This window comes from Sceloporus undulatus, chromosome 3, assembly GCF_019175285.1.
Source record: "Sceloporus undulatus isolate JIND9_A2432 ecotype Alabama chromosome 3, SceUnd_v1.1, whole genome shotgun sequence".
NCBI classification, from domain to species: Eukaryota; Metazoa; Chordata; class Lepidosauria; order Squamata; family Phrynosomatidae; genus Sceloporus; species Sceloporus undulatus.
In genome coordinates this window covers 275,210,477-275,224,496 of record NC_056524.1, presented here as the reverse complement: position 1 = coordinate 275,224,496, position 14,020 = coordinate 275,210,477, and the positions used below count along the sequence as shown (strand labels likewise).

The window sequence follows — 14,020 nt, the reverse complement described above, 5'->3', positions numbered from 1 at the left end:
AAAGCCCCCTGCCCTCCATCGCAGCAGGGCAGACCCAGAGGGCCCAGCTTGGCACCTACATCCAAATGGGCAGGGACTGGCAGGGAAGAGTGACCCACAAGTGCATGCGTTCAACCTAAAGCCCGCTTTTCTCCCGACATGGGAGCCAAGGCAAATCACACAACGACAAAGGTTTACAAACAGAATGGCCAAGGCCTGTACTTCCAAAAAGGTCTTTGCTGGCTAGCGAAGAGAGAGGTCCACCTGAGGCTCCTGCAATGGCAGGGAGTTGCACAGTCTGAGAGCAGCCACCGAAAAGGCCCCGTCTGCCTGGTCCTTGCTGTGTATCCCTTTGACGGGAGGGAAAGCCCTTCTTCCCTGATGATCTTGGGACACGGAAGGATCACAGAGAGGCAGCCTGAGACCAAACTGTATGAGGCTTTGTAGGTCCAAACCCGACCTTTTAATTGTGGCCAGAAACTGATCAGCACCTCTGGAGTGCTTGCAACAAGCTCCCTGCAATACATTCCTTATAGCCAACCCTGCTCAGCACTCTGGCCGCAGCATTTTGGACCCACTGATGAGTCTGCCCAGTCCGTTCCTCGATTTGTCTTCTGACCAGAAGCACCTCTGCCTTGTCTAGTTGAAGCTATAGTTTGCATCCAGTCCCTGACTCACTGCAGAGCAAGGCCTCTCAAGAGGAGCCCAAACACACCTGGGGACAACGGTGGCGATGGTGGATTTCTTGGACCTGCTGACACTGGCACCTCTGGCCACACTCCTGCTGATGACCAACAGGCGCCTCAGATCCCCTGCAGAACTAGAGGGACACATTCGTCCAAGGCGCACAGTCCACATTCAGGGCAGGTCTGCAGAAGGGGAGTTGTGTGTGCAGTTTCCACAGTTATTGATCCACATCTTCAGAGGCACCAAACCAGAATGACATAGTTGTTGCTTCAAAATCCACTACTAAGGTAGCCATTTAAGGACTTTCATGACTGTTGCCCATGACATAGAGGGGGCAGGGGAGTGACCAGCTGAAGCCCTACCCTGATGGCTGGCAGGGCCTGTTTCGGTCCTCCCCATCCCACAAGCCAGAGATCCAGCAGAACCAGACCATGTCCAGGGAGCACCCCATCAACCTCAAGCCCACCCCCCTCCTCCCCTGATATCTGTCCCAGAAAGCAGGCCATTGTGGGCACCAATCCAGCTTTCCCTTGGGGAGGGATGCAAAGGGAGCCCTTGGTTGTGTGCTGTTCCTGCCTTAAGCATTGCCATAGGAAAAGCCAATTCGAGAGGACAGCTTGCTCTCTGCGGGGCTCTTGCCTGCCCCATCGTCCCTTGGCCTGGACTACTGACCAGGCCCTTCCAGATAAGCCCATGGCCTTCTGACCGCATCAGCCAGGCCTGGCCAACTCACAGGTGGGAAAGGCATATTTGAGAAAGGGGGCATTTAAGGCAGAGTATCCCTGCCCATGACCTTCCCATTGCCCAACTGGCCCTGGGCAACCGCAGGGCAGGGGCACGCAGACCCTCCTTGGATCTGCCCTGTGACTGAAATGCCTTCTTCAAAAAGCAACCTAGGGAAACAGACCAGTTTCTATGGAAAGGAGTGAACTGACAGGAACCTGGTACCAGAAGCAGGAATATTCTGAAACTGGTGGGAGAAGACTGCAGCCCCCAGAAGGGCACCAGGCCCAGACCTTGCAGCGGCCTCTCTGGTGCAAAGCAAAAATAAAAGGAGTCAAAGGCTGCCACGGTGATAAAACAACATTCAGAACTGAGTCGTGCCTTTTTAGAACTGGCCCAAACAGAGGAAAGGCAGGTGAGCTCTCCTTCTTTCTCATCATGCCAGCTTAAAAGAGGCGAACCAGAACAAATTCAGCATCTAAGGAAAGAGAAGAAAAAAGATGTGGGGCTGCAGTTCCCAGGAGGCTCCTCTCCCCTGAGGCTCAAGCTGGGTGACCTGTTTCATAGATTTTTCTCCAGAAGAGCTTTGCCCACATTGAGCCTGACCCTCTTTAAGGAGCCACAGACTCAAGTTGCTTTCGCTGCAACAAAACAGCCATTCCTCAGGTGAGTCCACAAGAGAAGGCTCTGGGGGTCCCTCCAGGGAAAAGTGGGATGTTCATCTGCCAAACCTGACCTCCTAGGGAGGTCTGTGAGCATCCAGCGCAGCTGTGTGTCTCCACACCAAAGGCCAGCAGCATCCAGGTTTCTGCAGCCATCTTGGGGGGGGGGTCAAACCCTAACCGTAGATGGCCTTCACAGGCCCCTTCCAACTCTACCGATCCTGAAGCCAACTTGTGGGGTGTCCACTTATAATTTGGTCTGTGGGCCAATCCTCATGGCTGGCTGAAGGAGGAATTGAAGAGACCCATTATAAGGCCATCCTGCCTCCAAAACCCCTCCCTTCTCCTTAAAGGTGCCCCTTTCCCTGGCAGTTGGTAAAGAACCCAGAGCCAATCTCTTCAGGGCATGTCTAGAGAGGCAGGGCAACCCAGAGGGACACCGGCCTCTGGCACTTTGGCTGGCAATTTATATTCTCCCAGTTGTATGCATCTGGTGAAAAAGAGGCACAACTACAAGTTGTTCCCAGTTGCTGAGACCAGTGGTTGTGGAACCTCGTTTTCCCAGCGTGTGGTGGTTACACAAGGGGAAATGCTCAAAGGGGAAACGCAAGAGGTTTCCAGTTTTCATGTCAGTTGCTGCGGAGGGAAAACTCCACACTTGTTAGCTCAGTCCTGACCAGCCCCTCTCCTCCCAAAAGACTGAAGGCTCTGTGAGCTCTGAGGGAGGGTCTTCATCTCCCAGAGCTTAGGATGTGCGTGGGGTCACCCTTCCACAGCCACAGAGTCCTTTCGACCACGGATTCACTCCTGGCACGAGCAGACCTATTTGGGAAACCTGGATCTGGGGTGCCCCCTCCCGGCAGAGAAGAGAAGGACTTGCCACCCTTTCAGCCTGGACCAGCTTGCTCAGGGGGACAGAGGAGCTTTTGTGAGGCCGAACCCACCCCCTTCGAGGGCCATGATTGTGTCTGAAGGAGAAGATCCTGCAGGAACTGATGGAGGTGCCTCCTGAGGGGCAAAGGGGGAAGCTGTCCAGCAACAGAAGCCCCCCCCCCCCAAAGTTTCACAAGCCTCCGCCCACCGCTCTTCCCTAGGAGAAAATAAAAGGGTGAGTGGGCAAGTGGGAGAAGACATTGCTGCTGCTAAGAAAGAGAGACCGTCACTCACCCCAGCATGCAACAGGGTTGGATCTGTCCGCCTGCCTGTCCTCTGCAGTGGGCACAAAGGGTAGGGACTAAAGGGGATCGGGGAGCGTGACCTGGCACGAAGTCCTTGCAGAGGAAAACAGAGCAGCAGAACCAGAGCCTGAATGCCACCTGTGCCACATAAGAGAAAAGATGGCAAATGGAAATATAACAAAAGTTTATTCCCCCAGAGGAGTAGAGAATGGGTCTTGCGCTGCATGGCAGCTTTCCCTGGATCATGCCTGAAGCACAAGCCAAAGGGGACACCGAGTCCCATATGTCTGGGCACCTCCCCTGAGCCAGCAGCCCTCTGAGAGCAATCCGAGGGCAGAGACTTGGGCGACCCTGGGAGAGAAGGCAGACGCATGGGCCTGTCAACATTTTGTACATTGGATACCCCAGAGGCATACGCGGCTGCTGCTTCCCTCCCATGTCCACTCTGAGTCCAACCCTTTCCTTAAGCCTGCAGGTGCTTGGTGACACGGCGGATCTTCTCCCTCTTGTTCCTGTTGCCATGTTTCTTCCAGGGCTTCTCTGGAACGCTATCCTTCGCAGCAGCTGGCAACAGGCCCTGCAGGCCAGAAGCCCCTCCGCGATAGCCCAGCACTGACTGGCTGCCTCGGGTCAGGGCACGGATGTTCTCCTGGAAAAAAAGGCACAGGGGGAAGGTTGCTCAGAAGGGAGGTTTGCTGGGAGGCCAAGGTGGCCATGGAGGTCTCCAATACTCCTCCTTGAATACTGGCCATGTCCACTGGGGATGATAGGAGCTGTAGTCCAACACCAAAAGGGCCAGAGCAGAGGGGCACCTGGCATCTCTCTTAGGGAGCTTTACCTGGTGGAAAAAAGCGGTGTCCACCACATTTTCTATCTGCTTGGTCTTCCGGTTCCTGCCCGGTTGTGTGCCTGCATCCAGTGGTGGGGCTTTGTGGGGGGTGCCTGTTCTGTGCCAGAGCTGGAACTCCTGGGCCTCTAGTCCGGGAGGCGGGTGGCAGTAAAGCAGCTTGCCCTGGAAACAATGGGGGGGGGGGGTGTCAGTTTCACCAGCTCAACTCACCCAGACTAAGCTCTATTTTTCATAACCCATAGCTATCACAAAAGGTAAAGTGTCCCCATCAACCCCAATAATCTGTGTGGCCTTAGCTGCAAGGTGCCAAGATGAGAAGGGACAGTTCTTGAGTGCCTCCTCCTTCCCACTGCAAGATCCATGGAACTTCCTGAGTAAACAGCCCTTATGGTGATTTTATGCAGGGTGGGCAGACCTTCTCTCCCCAGGGCTTCCTCCGGTGCATTCAGCAGGCTCAGCCATGCTCATAGGGGTAAAGTGACCACTCCCCTGCCGCCCATTCATTCAACCGTCAGTCATCTAAACTCTTTGCAGGTAGCAATTTCCTTCAGTGGGCCGGCTCAGTGCATCCAACGGAAAACTCAATGTCATTTTACTGCCTGACCACTGACATGCTACACCAGTCCTTCTCAAACTTTGGCCCAGACGTGTTTTGAATGATATCTCCCAGAACTCCCAGCCGGCAGTCAAAGGTCAGGACTTTGAAAGCTACTCTTCTGCACAATTCCCTTTCTTTTTAAATGTTGTGACAAACAATATTTTAATGAACCCAGAGGTGAACAGTTTGCTAGAAGTCTTAAAATTTGAATAAGGAAATGTCTCTAAAAAGTTTCCAGGCAAGGCAAAGGTGATTCTATGACAGGCAGTGAAACAATCCACAGAGAGAAGGGAAACCAGGTCCATTCCTTTGTGCTGGTCTTGGTTCCTGCCTTGTCTTCTCTACATCGCTTTACTCAACCTCTATCCCCACTCAGTGCTTGAGGTGATTTTATAACACATAGCACATAAAGCATTGAATCCTAGAGTTGGAAGGGATCCTAAGGGGCCATCCAGCCCAAGCCCCTTCTGCCATGCAGGAACTCACAATCAAAGCATCCCCATTGACAGATGGCCATCCAGCCTCTGCTTAAATATCTCCAAAGAAGGAGACTCCATCACTCTCCAAGGCAAAAGCATCTTCCACTCCCAAAGAGCTCCTAATGTTGAGGTGGGATCTCTTTTCCTGTAGCTTGCATCCATGTTGTATCCTATTCTCTGGAGCAGCAGAAAACAAGCTTGCTCCCTCCTCAATGTGACACCTCCTCAAATACTTAAACAGGGCTATCATATCACCTCTGAACTGTCTCTTCTCCAGGCTAAACATACTCAACTCCTTAAGTCTTTCCTCATAGGGCTTTATGGTTTCCATGCCCTTCACCATGTTGGTGGCCCTCCTATGCTACCTGCTACCTCCCACTGTGGCCTACCAGGCTCTGGAGTCTGCCAGAAACTTACAGAGACGTAGTCCTTCAACACGTAGCGAGCTGAGCGGGGCTGGTCCGGCTGTCCGTGGTCAGTCATGAATCCTCTCATATCTGTGCCAGGGGTGTGTGGCAAAAAAGAGACAGGTAATGAGAGGTCAAGCTGCTTTTGGAGAAGGACAGCTCTCGCAGGACAAGGACAAGGGAGGGTCACCTGCCCTCCTTGCACAGCAGGGGTCTCCATTCCAGCCCTGAACTAGACAGGGAAGTCTACCCTTCAAGATCTAGGCCTTGCTGGGCTCTTGGACCGGCTAACAACCAAGAGCTGGGACATGCGTGCGCGCATGCACACACACACACCAGCCTCGCACGGCAGCCACTCACATCCGTAGGCAGTCAGCAGCTCCTCAGAGGTGGGTGACCGGTCAGGTGCCTCGTCCTCTCTCGGCCGGATGATGCTGATGCCATAGGTTTTCTCCAGGACAGGACGAGGGATCCGCTGGCAGACGTGAGAGAATTAAGGTAGAACTGGGGTGGGGGGGGGTTTGAAGTGTTCACCCACCTCCCGCACAAACACCCATGGGAACACTAGGCCACACACTAGCACCCATTTCAGACATCCCTGGCCTGGAAAACAATGTTCCATAGCTCAGTATGGAGCCACCCTCCAGAGCAGGGGTAGGCAACCTGCAACCTGGCAAGGCCTTGGGACCGGCCCCAGCCCGGTTCTGCCGCCGATTGCCGCCGGAGCCTTTGGCCTCTCGCGTGAGGGTGTGGGGCCTTTGGCCTATCAGGAGGAGGTGGGCAAGGGGGGGCAAGCGGCAGGTAAGGGGGGCAATTGTCTATAGAAGCCTCAGAAACATGCATTTATATTAACATTTTTTAAAAAATCAGCAATTTTTTTCGCGTGTCCTCCATTTTTTAAAAAAAATGTCCTCCATTTGAAAATTTTGTCCTACATTTGTCCCAGTTTATTTATTTAATTAATTTTTTAAAAAAAATAATAATTTAATTATTTAATTTTTTGGCTTCGGCCCCCCAGTTGTCTGAGGGAGGCAACCCGGCCCCCGGCTCAAAAAGGTTGCCTACCCCTGCTCCAGAGGCTCCATATTCCCCCATATCCAAATGTACACACACTGAGTATTTGAAGGGCAGCACCAGATCAATAACTTGCAGGCACAGGTGGCACACGTGGACCCAAAGGTCCCAGGCCACCCAAATTCATGAGGGCCAGGCTGCCTTGAAGAAAAGGAAGACTGGTGCAAAAGCCCTGCACACATTTTCTTCTCTGCAGTCCTTAAAAAAGCCCTGTCAAGAAGACCTGTCTGAATACCGCTCCCTCAGTGGAAGTCTAAGGGGATGCAAAAGGCCTTTTCACTTTCCCAAGGCTCCCAGGACATTGCCTTCACTTTGGGCCGCCCAGGATGCTCTGCTCCTCTGACCAGCTCTTAATGTCCTGCCAAGCCAGTCATAGCCATATGTTTTCACTGACTGGTTTAAGAATTGTTCTCAGCTGCCCTGAGGCTCCTGTAAACTGAAGCCATGCTGAAAAACACCTCAGAAGGATAAGCCAGTGCTAGGGGCTGACCTGAGGGACCTCCCTTTGGGGCTGAGCATCCAGAGACTACAATCCATACAAAACAGAATTCCCTTTCCCATCCACCGATCTGCCCATGCCCAATGTTGGGGTCCCCTCCCCACCTGCCCCCTTTCTCCTCCTCCTCCTTCGGTTCCTCTAAGATTCATCCTTCCCCCTCACACCAGCCACCCAAACCCCTCACATCAGCTCCAGTCATCCTCTTGGCCAACACCCACCTGATGTCAGGGTCCTTTTCTAGGCCCTCCTTTCTTCCCCTCAGCACCCAGCTACTCATTCCCGGACTTCAGTGGTCTCTGCCTCCCTCAGCCATCTGCCTCACCCCCTTCCGCCTTCCACTTGCACCCCCTAACAGCCTCTTCTCATCCCCTTTGCAAGCAATGCTTCTTCCCTCCACCCCATCACTGCCTTCTGCCCAACTCCTTTGTGCAAACAGACAGAGTCGGAGGGACCATCTAGTCCACCCAGATGATGTAGGAATCCACAGCTAAAGCATCCCTCCATCCTCAAACCTGGAAACAACACCATGTTTTCTGTACAGATTCCTGGCATGGACAGAGCGCAAGCAAGAAGGCACAGCCGCTCTATAGTCCAACCGACAGGGAAGGATATGAGGGAAACAGGGGGGACATGGTCTCTCATCTGGTCTATAGGCAAGATCCCACTGCAAACCATCTCAGCCTTTGTGGAGACAAAGGAGGGCATCACCAAGCCAGGGCAGTCACAGAGACACAAGCCGGGCTCCACGTACAGCGTCTGCAAGGAGGAAACCAAGAGGAATCAGCCAGGCTGAGGATGGAGTGGGCAGGCTCTCTGAGGGCCTCCCTCCTTGGGTCAGAGATGCCCCTGAAGAGGAGTGGGCAGGCCAGCTACAGCCAGCAAACCCACACAGTCCATCCCCACCACTGGCTCAGGAGCACCAATACAGAACCCCACAACTGTTTTCCTACCTCTCCCACCTTCTTCTCTCCACTGCTCAAGAAATAAACTGTGGGCACCCTACCAGGAATCAATCAAAGACACTGGTGAGGCTCATGACCCCAAGCAAGAGAGATACCCCTTCCTCTCTCTCAACTGCCATTCATGCAGGATCTGTCACTAACACCCACCCCAGGGGTCAGTTTAATTCACTCCCTCATAACTGGAAACTCACTCCAGCCCCTCAGAAAGGCATGCTGCACAAAGGCAAGCCTTCTGGGAAATGGAGGCTCTCCTGTGCAGAAACACCCGCTGGGGACTCTCAGGACGCAGCTTTCTCTTGGCAGTCCCTGCTCAGGAGGGCCTCCTGACTGGAATCAGGAGTAGGGCAAGGGGGAGGTATGAGAACAGCCTCAAACTATGCTGGACCCAGCCTTCCTCCCCAAGCACAGCAGCTCCTGCAAAATGGCATGCGTGGGGGGGATGGAAACATCACCTCCAAAGCTTCCCTTTGCTCCACGGCCCAGTGCCAACAAGGGCAGCCTGACAGAAAGCAAAGAGCCCTCATCAGCCACCAGCCTTGCAACCACCTGGCAGTACCTGGAAATGCTTTGTGTGCCCCGGGGTGGCAGAGACAGAGACCTTCTTCTTTCCCAAAATGGTGTTGATGGTGGAGCTCTTTCCAACGTTGGGGTAGCCCACCTGGAGGAGGAGGAAGTCAACCTCAGCCAGGCTTGTCTGGCTCTTTCCTGAACCTGTGACACCTGAGAGGGCCACTGGGGAGGGAACCAAGGGCAGCTCTATCTTGAGATCTGGGCCCTGTCAGAGGAACCCTGAGGACCATCCCCATCCCAAGTGTGCTTTAGAGCCAAAACCATGTTCTGGGGAAGAAAAGAAGCTTTTGTAAGAGTCAGAGGACAGCCAAGGAGAAAGCCTGAGTAACTGGATATAAGAGCAAAGGCTCCCAGAAGCAAACCAAGGCCAGGGAAATCAGGAAGTCCAGCCACTCCACCTCTGGGACAACATTTTCAATAGGGCTTCCATGGTTTATGCTCCCATGCACCATGCTCAGAAATACTTTCCCCACTAGCCCTGGCAGGGGACCCTACCCACCTCACTGTAACACGTCCCATAAGCCAGGCTGCGTCTGATTACAACAAAACCATAAACACTCAGTTTATGCTCAGTGATCCCCTTCTCTATTCAACAGCTGGGCCCTGCCTTTCAAACCCAGCTCCAAATCTGAGCACTGACTGCATAGTCTGGATCTCTACCAGGGACCAAGCATGAGGATTTCATCTTGGGCTGTCGCAGCCCATGAGGGAGAGAGGTGCCCTGACTGGCTTCCCACCATCCCCTCTACCTGACCCACAGCAAGCACTGCTGGTTGGCAACAGCCCCAAAGACTGACTCTTCACTCTGCTAAACAGGGGCAGCAGCCCTGGTGTTTTTTCAACCTAAGACCAAGGTCAAGATGGTGATTCCTTCCCCCTCCCTGCCCCCCATTCCCACATAAAAAAACTAAGTGGATTGACATTTTCTACATTGACACAGGCCATGGGGCAGCACCCCTACTTCATCTCTCCTGAGAGCAACAGCCCCTCCTAAGGGATACAGCTCTCCCCAGGCTTAGCCTCCACAGACCCTGCATCAGCTGGCATAATAGTAAGACCAGCCCTGCCTCCCTCCAACCAGACCCAGGCAAGCTGCCCAGGATTCAGCTGGCCTTGGGCCTGGCAGCCTCAAACTCACCAGCCCTATGGTCACTTCCCCTTCTCTGATCTTCGTCTTCCCAGCATGGACCAACTTAAAGACCTCCAGGAGCTCCTCTCTCTGCACTAAGTGGCTGCTGTTTCTGATGGGCTGCTCCTGTTTGGCTCTGGGCCCCTGGGGGCAGTCAGCACCCTCAGTCCTGTTCTCCTGCAAGGCCCCATCCATGGTCCTGCTCCCCTCATCTTCGGAGCACGTCAGCCAGGCCTCCTCCCCCTCCAAGTCCTCATCGCAATCCTCATAGATGTCGCTCTCTCCTTCCAAGTCACTTTCCAGTTCAGAGGGGGAGTCTGGCTCACTCTCGGAATGGCTGCTAGAGCTCTGGCTGGAAGGCTCCTCCTCAAGGCCTGGATCCTCCACAACTTCCGTCTCCTGCACAAAGAAAGCAGGCCACACATTGCAGGCCACAACTCCTCTGCCAGCCATTGCAAAACATGTATGTGCTGAAGGCGTGAAGGACTGTAGCTCTGCAAGAGGTTGGTGGTCTGTCCTAAACAGGTTGGACTCACAGACCTCTCCCCACCAAAGCCTTGCTTCTGCACTGGCCCAACTCCTGCCAGGCCCTCTTCCAGACTGATCCTCTCCGAGGGCAGAAAGCTGAAGTTGTGCGCTCACACAATGGGAGAGATGGGAGATGTGTTTGCTGCTCACATGGAATGCAAGTGGGAGCCTGAGTATATGAAGATTGCTGTGGCCCTCTTGGTGCTGAGGTGCATTGCAAGACTGAAAGCTTAACGTGAGTAAAGAGTCTGATGCAGCAGCCAAAAAAGTCAATGCAATTCTAAGCTGCATCAATAGGAGCAAAGTGTCCCAGTCAAGTGAAGTGGAAGGGGTGCTCTATTCTGCTTTGGTTAGACCTCCCTTGCAATAATGCTGTGTACAGGTCTGGGCACCACAATTCAAGAGGATGTTGAGAGGCTGGAGTGTGTCCAGAGTAAGGCAACTAAAATGGTAGAAGGCCTGGAAACTACCAAGCCCTCTGAGGAGTGGCTTAGGGTACTAGGTATGTTTAGCCTGGAGAAAAAAAAGGTTAAGAGGGGACATTGCAGCCACCCTTAAATGTTTGAAGGGATGTCATGGAGAAGAGGGAGCGAACCTATTTACTGCTGCTTCAGAAAATAAAGCAAAAACCAACAAATTAAAACTCCAAATTCTGACTACACATTAGGAAGAAGATACTGCAGGCAACAGCTGTTTCAGAGAGGTGTTACTCTCCTTTGTTGGATGTTTTTAATAGAGGTTGCATGGCCCCCTCACGGGTGATTTCATTGTGGGTTGCTTGCAGTGGCAGCAGGGGGCTTGGACTTCACAGCCCTTGGGAGAAAGCTCCAACTCTATAATTCTATGAGCCTGAACTACTCTTGACTGTAGAATGAGAAGTTGTACTAACAGAGAAGGGTCATTCTGGGATTGGGGGGGGGATAATCCACTGATCCTGGGTTGCCCCCTGCCATCCCAAAATGATATTTTACAGAATGTACCTTAGGTGCAACTGGTGTGTGTGTGTGTCTTGTGAGAAGGTATGTGTGCTTTCAAAGCCCCAGAGGCAGGGAGAACTGTCTGCAAGAAAGCTGCCTATACCCCCTCGCCCCCCATTTGTGCTGTGCCCCGGTCTGAGCAACAACCCCTTCTCACTACCTTAAAGAGTGCAGCCAGCCGCCTTCCCTCTGCCAGGGCTGACCAGAACACTACTTTGACACCCTCCTCCTCGAAGAATTGGGCCCAGGCAGAGCGTTGTTCTTCACTCAACAGGTCAGCCTTGTTCAGCAGAATGAGGTTCTCCTTCTCTGGGCTGATTTCTTTGGCATAATACTCCTATGAGAGGTAAAAGCAAGAGTCACCCATTGTCATGGCCCAGCAAGGGAACATCACCAGGGAAAGGTAAGGGAGGCTCTCCTCACTCAGCTCCCCAGCTTTTGTCTTCCGCACATTTCCAAATACAAATAATATTTGCCTGTTGCAACTTCAACTTATCATTTTGGGCAGAAAATTGGCAGGAGGGCAAGGGACTGGGGAAAGAATTTGGGTTTACTTGCCACAAACATGGACTTCTGGGCAGGGATGGCCACAAGTCTTCTGGTGCTTAAGGTGAAGCAGATGCCTCAAAAAAGCCCACCCAGGATGTCACACCTACCAGATCTTGGCACCTGAAGAGGAGTGGGTTCCTGGCATCCACTATCTGAACCACAACGTCACTGCAAAGGAAAAGGGGAAGCCATGGCTGTTGCCCTTTGGTCACTCACTCCCCAATGCTCCTGCTCTTCCTCCAGCAGCAAGTGAGGAGCTGTGAGGCAGCAAAGACAGAGGCACAAGACAAGCAGCGAGTCAAACATGTCGGCAGGGGCCAGCTCTGACCCCGCAGCCACATCCCAGCACCCTCCAATTATTTATTTACAGCAGCTATCTTCACAGACAGTATATACATTTATATCCTACCTTCCCCTCTCCCAAAACAAACAGGACCCATGGCAACTCACAAATTAAAACAAAGGTAATGTAGCTACACAAACATACACAACGATGCTGTGGAAAAGTGTAACTAGATGGTCCCTCTCCTTTTTAAAAATGTTCTTAAAAATTATAAGTGTATTTTTAACATATATAACAACGTTGTGTCTGCCCCATTCCCCCTCCCTCCCTCCCTCCCTCCCTCCCTCCCTCCCTCACGGCTTGATAGAGCTTAGAATCAGTACACTGTTTATAATTAGGACCTAACATTCAAGATGTGGGATCGGGTTACATTTTTGACTTCATCGTACTCCGGATTCCCTTTAACCTTCTCAAGCAGGATTTCCCAACCCAAATCCCAAGTTTCTACTTTCCTTTCTCCAGTATATTTTAATCTTCTATCGCTAATAATACCAAACAACAGGTTATCTGCCAAATACTTATCTACTTTGGTCAAGTTCCAATTTTTCCTTTCTTTCCATCCTGATGCTATCAAGGCCTGTCTTGCTTTTAATATATTCTTTATTGCTTTCTCTTCCTTTTTCTTCAAATTTAACGTTATACAATTCTCTTTGCTCAAATGAACATCCTTGCCTATAATTTTATTAATCTCTTTTATCACTTCACCCCAAAACTTCTGGACACACGGACAATCCCACCAGAAACGCATGTGGAAACCCTTTGGACCCCCCCCCCAGTGCCAGCATTTAGCTGATACATTTTCACTGAAAAGGGCTAATGGAGAAGGGGTCCTGTTCCGTCACCCTATTCGTTTCATCTTTTATTCTAATGGGCTTGTTTCTCTCAACTTCTTGTACCCACAACTGTATATCTTCACTTGTTAAATTTAAATCTCTTTCCCAAACTCCTTTCAAAATGTCTATGATTTTAAACTGATGCCCTAATACTACTCTATATATAAACCCAATGATACCCTTGTCTTCATTTAGCATATTTTTTATGATCCTCTCCAATGATGTTACAGTATTTTCCTTCATATTTTTAACTATATCCTTGAACAGTTTATTCATTCCAGCTGCATGGACCCCAATGCTTCTTTCCAATTCTCCTTTCTTAAAAGAGCCCTTCCTTCCAACTCCTTCCACACCAGCGAAGGCCTCCAGAGCCACGTTCTCCTTACTGCCCCTCCCTGATGCCCCTGAAAACAGACCTGAGCCCCTCTGCTGCAACTGTTCCAGCCGCCGCTGCCATTGCCAGCTCAAAGCAAGGAGCACTGCATGCAAAAGACAGCCTGAGAATGCTACCTTCTTTCCAGGACTCGCCACAGCTGACGCCAAAAATCCAAATTTCGTTCAAAGGGTGTCAAAAGGAGTTTCTGTTCGTCCTCCAACCTAGAAGAAGCAGGGGAGGGTAAACCTCAATATTGGGGTGTTTAACAAGCAACTATTATTCTGCAGCACCTGCACAACTGTTTTCTAACTTCTCTGGCTATAACATTCAGCGCAGGGTGAACTCCTGCAGGGGGAATCCTCAGTACCTGGAGCGACTGCAGCTTCAATACATTGTGGACCAGAAGCGTGTCCCTGCACTGAGGTTAAGAGAAAAGTCCACCACGCACAGCCAGACGCTGCAACCCAACAGCTGCCACTCTCTGCTCTATCGGCTCTTCCACAGACACCAGCCAGCAGCCCCCGGAAGCACAGAGAACTGGTGGGAGAAAGGTGGAACTGGCCCTCTCCATTGTTCAATTCCTTCCCTGTTTACCTGGCTCCCTTTTGGATGGCTTT

General features: G+C 51.9%; 1 protein-coding gene across 1 annotated transcript; it reads right to left on the bottom strand.

Annotated features, from left to right (window-relative positions):
* Positions 1 to 3,396: 3,396 nt before the first annotated feature.
* On the bottom strand, positions 3,397 to 13,974 carry LSG1 (large 60S subunit nuclear export GTPase 1). The gene is made up of 11 exons (XM_042458567.1): positions 13,868 to 13,974; positions 13,538 to 13,624; positions 11,959 to 12,019; positions 11,463 to 11,639; positions 9,807 to 10,196; positions 8,655 to 8,756; positions 7,749 to 7,892; positions 5,924 to 6,047; positions 5,574 to 5,653; positions 4,068 to 4,241; positions 3,397 to 3,878 (listed from the first exon to the last, which is right to left on the bottom strand). Exons 1-11 carry the CDS (start codon positions 13,972 to 13,974, stop codon positions 3,693 to 3,695), a joined length of 1,632 nt encoding a protein of 543 aa, XP_042314501.1. The 3' UTR covers positions 3,397 to 3,692.
* Between the last annotated feature and the right edge of the window lie 46 nt (positions 13,975 to 14,020).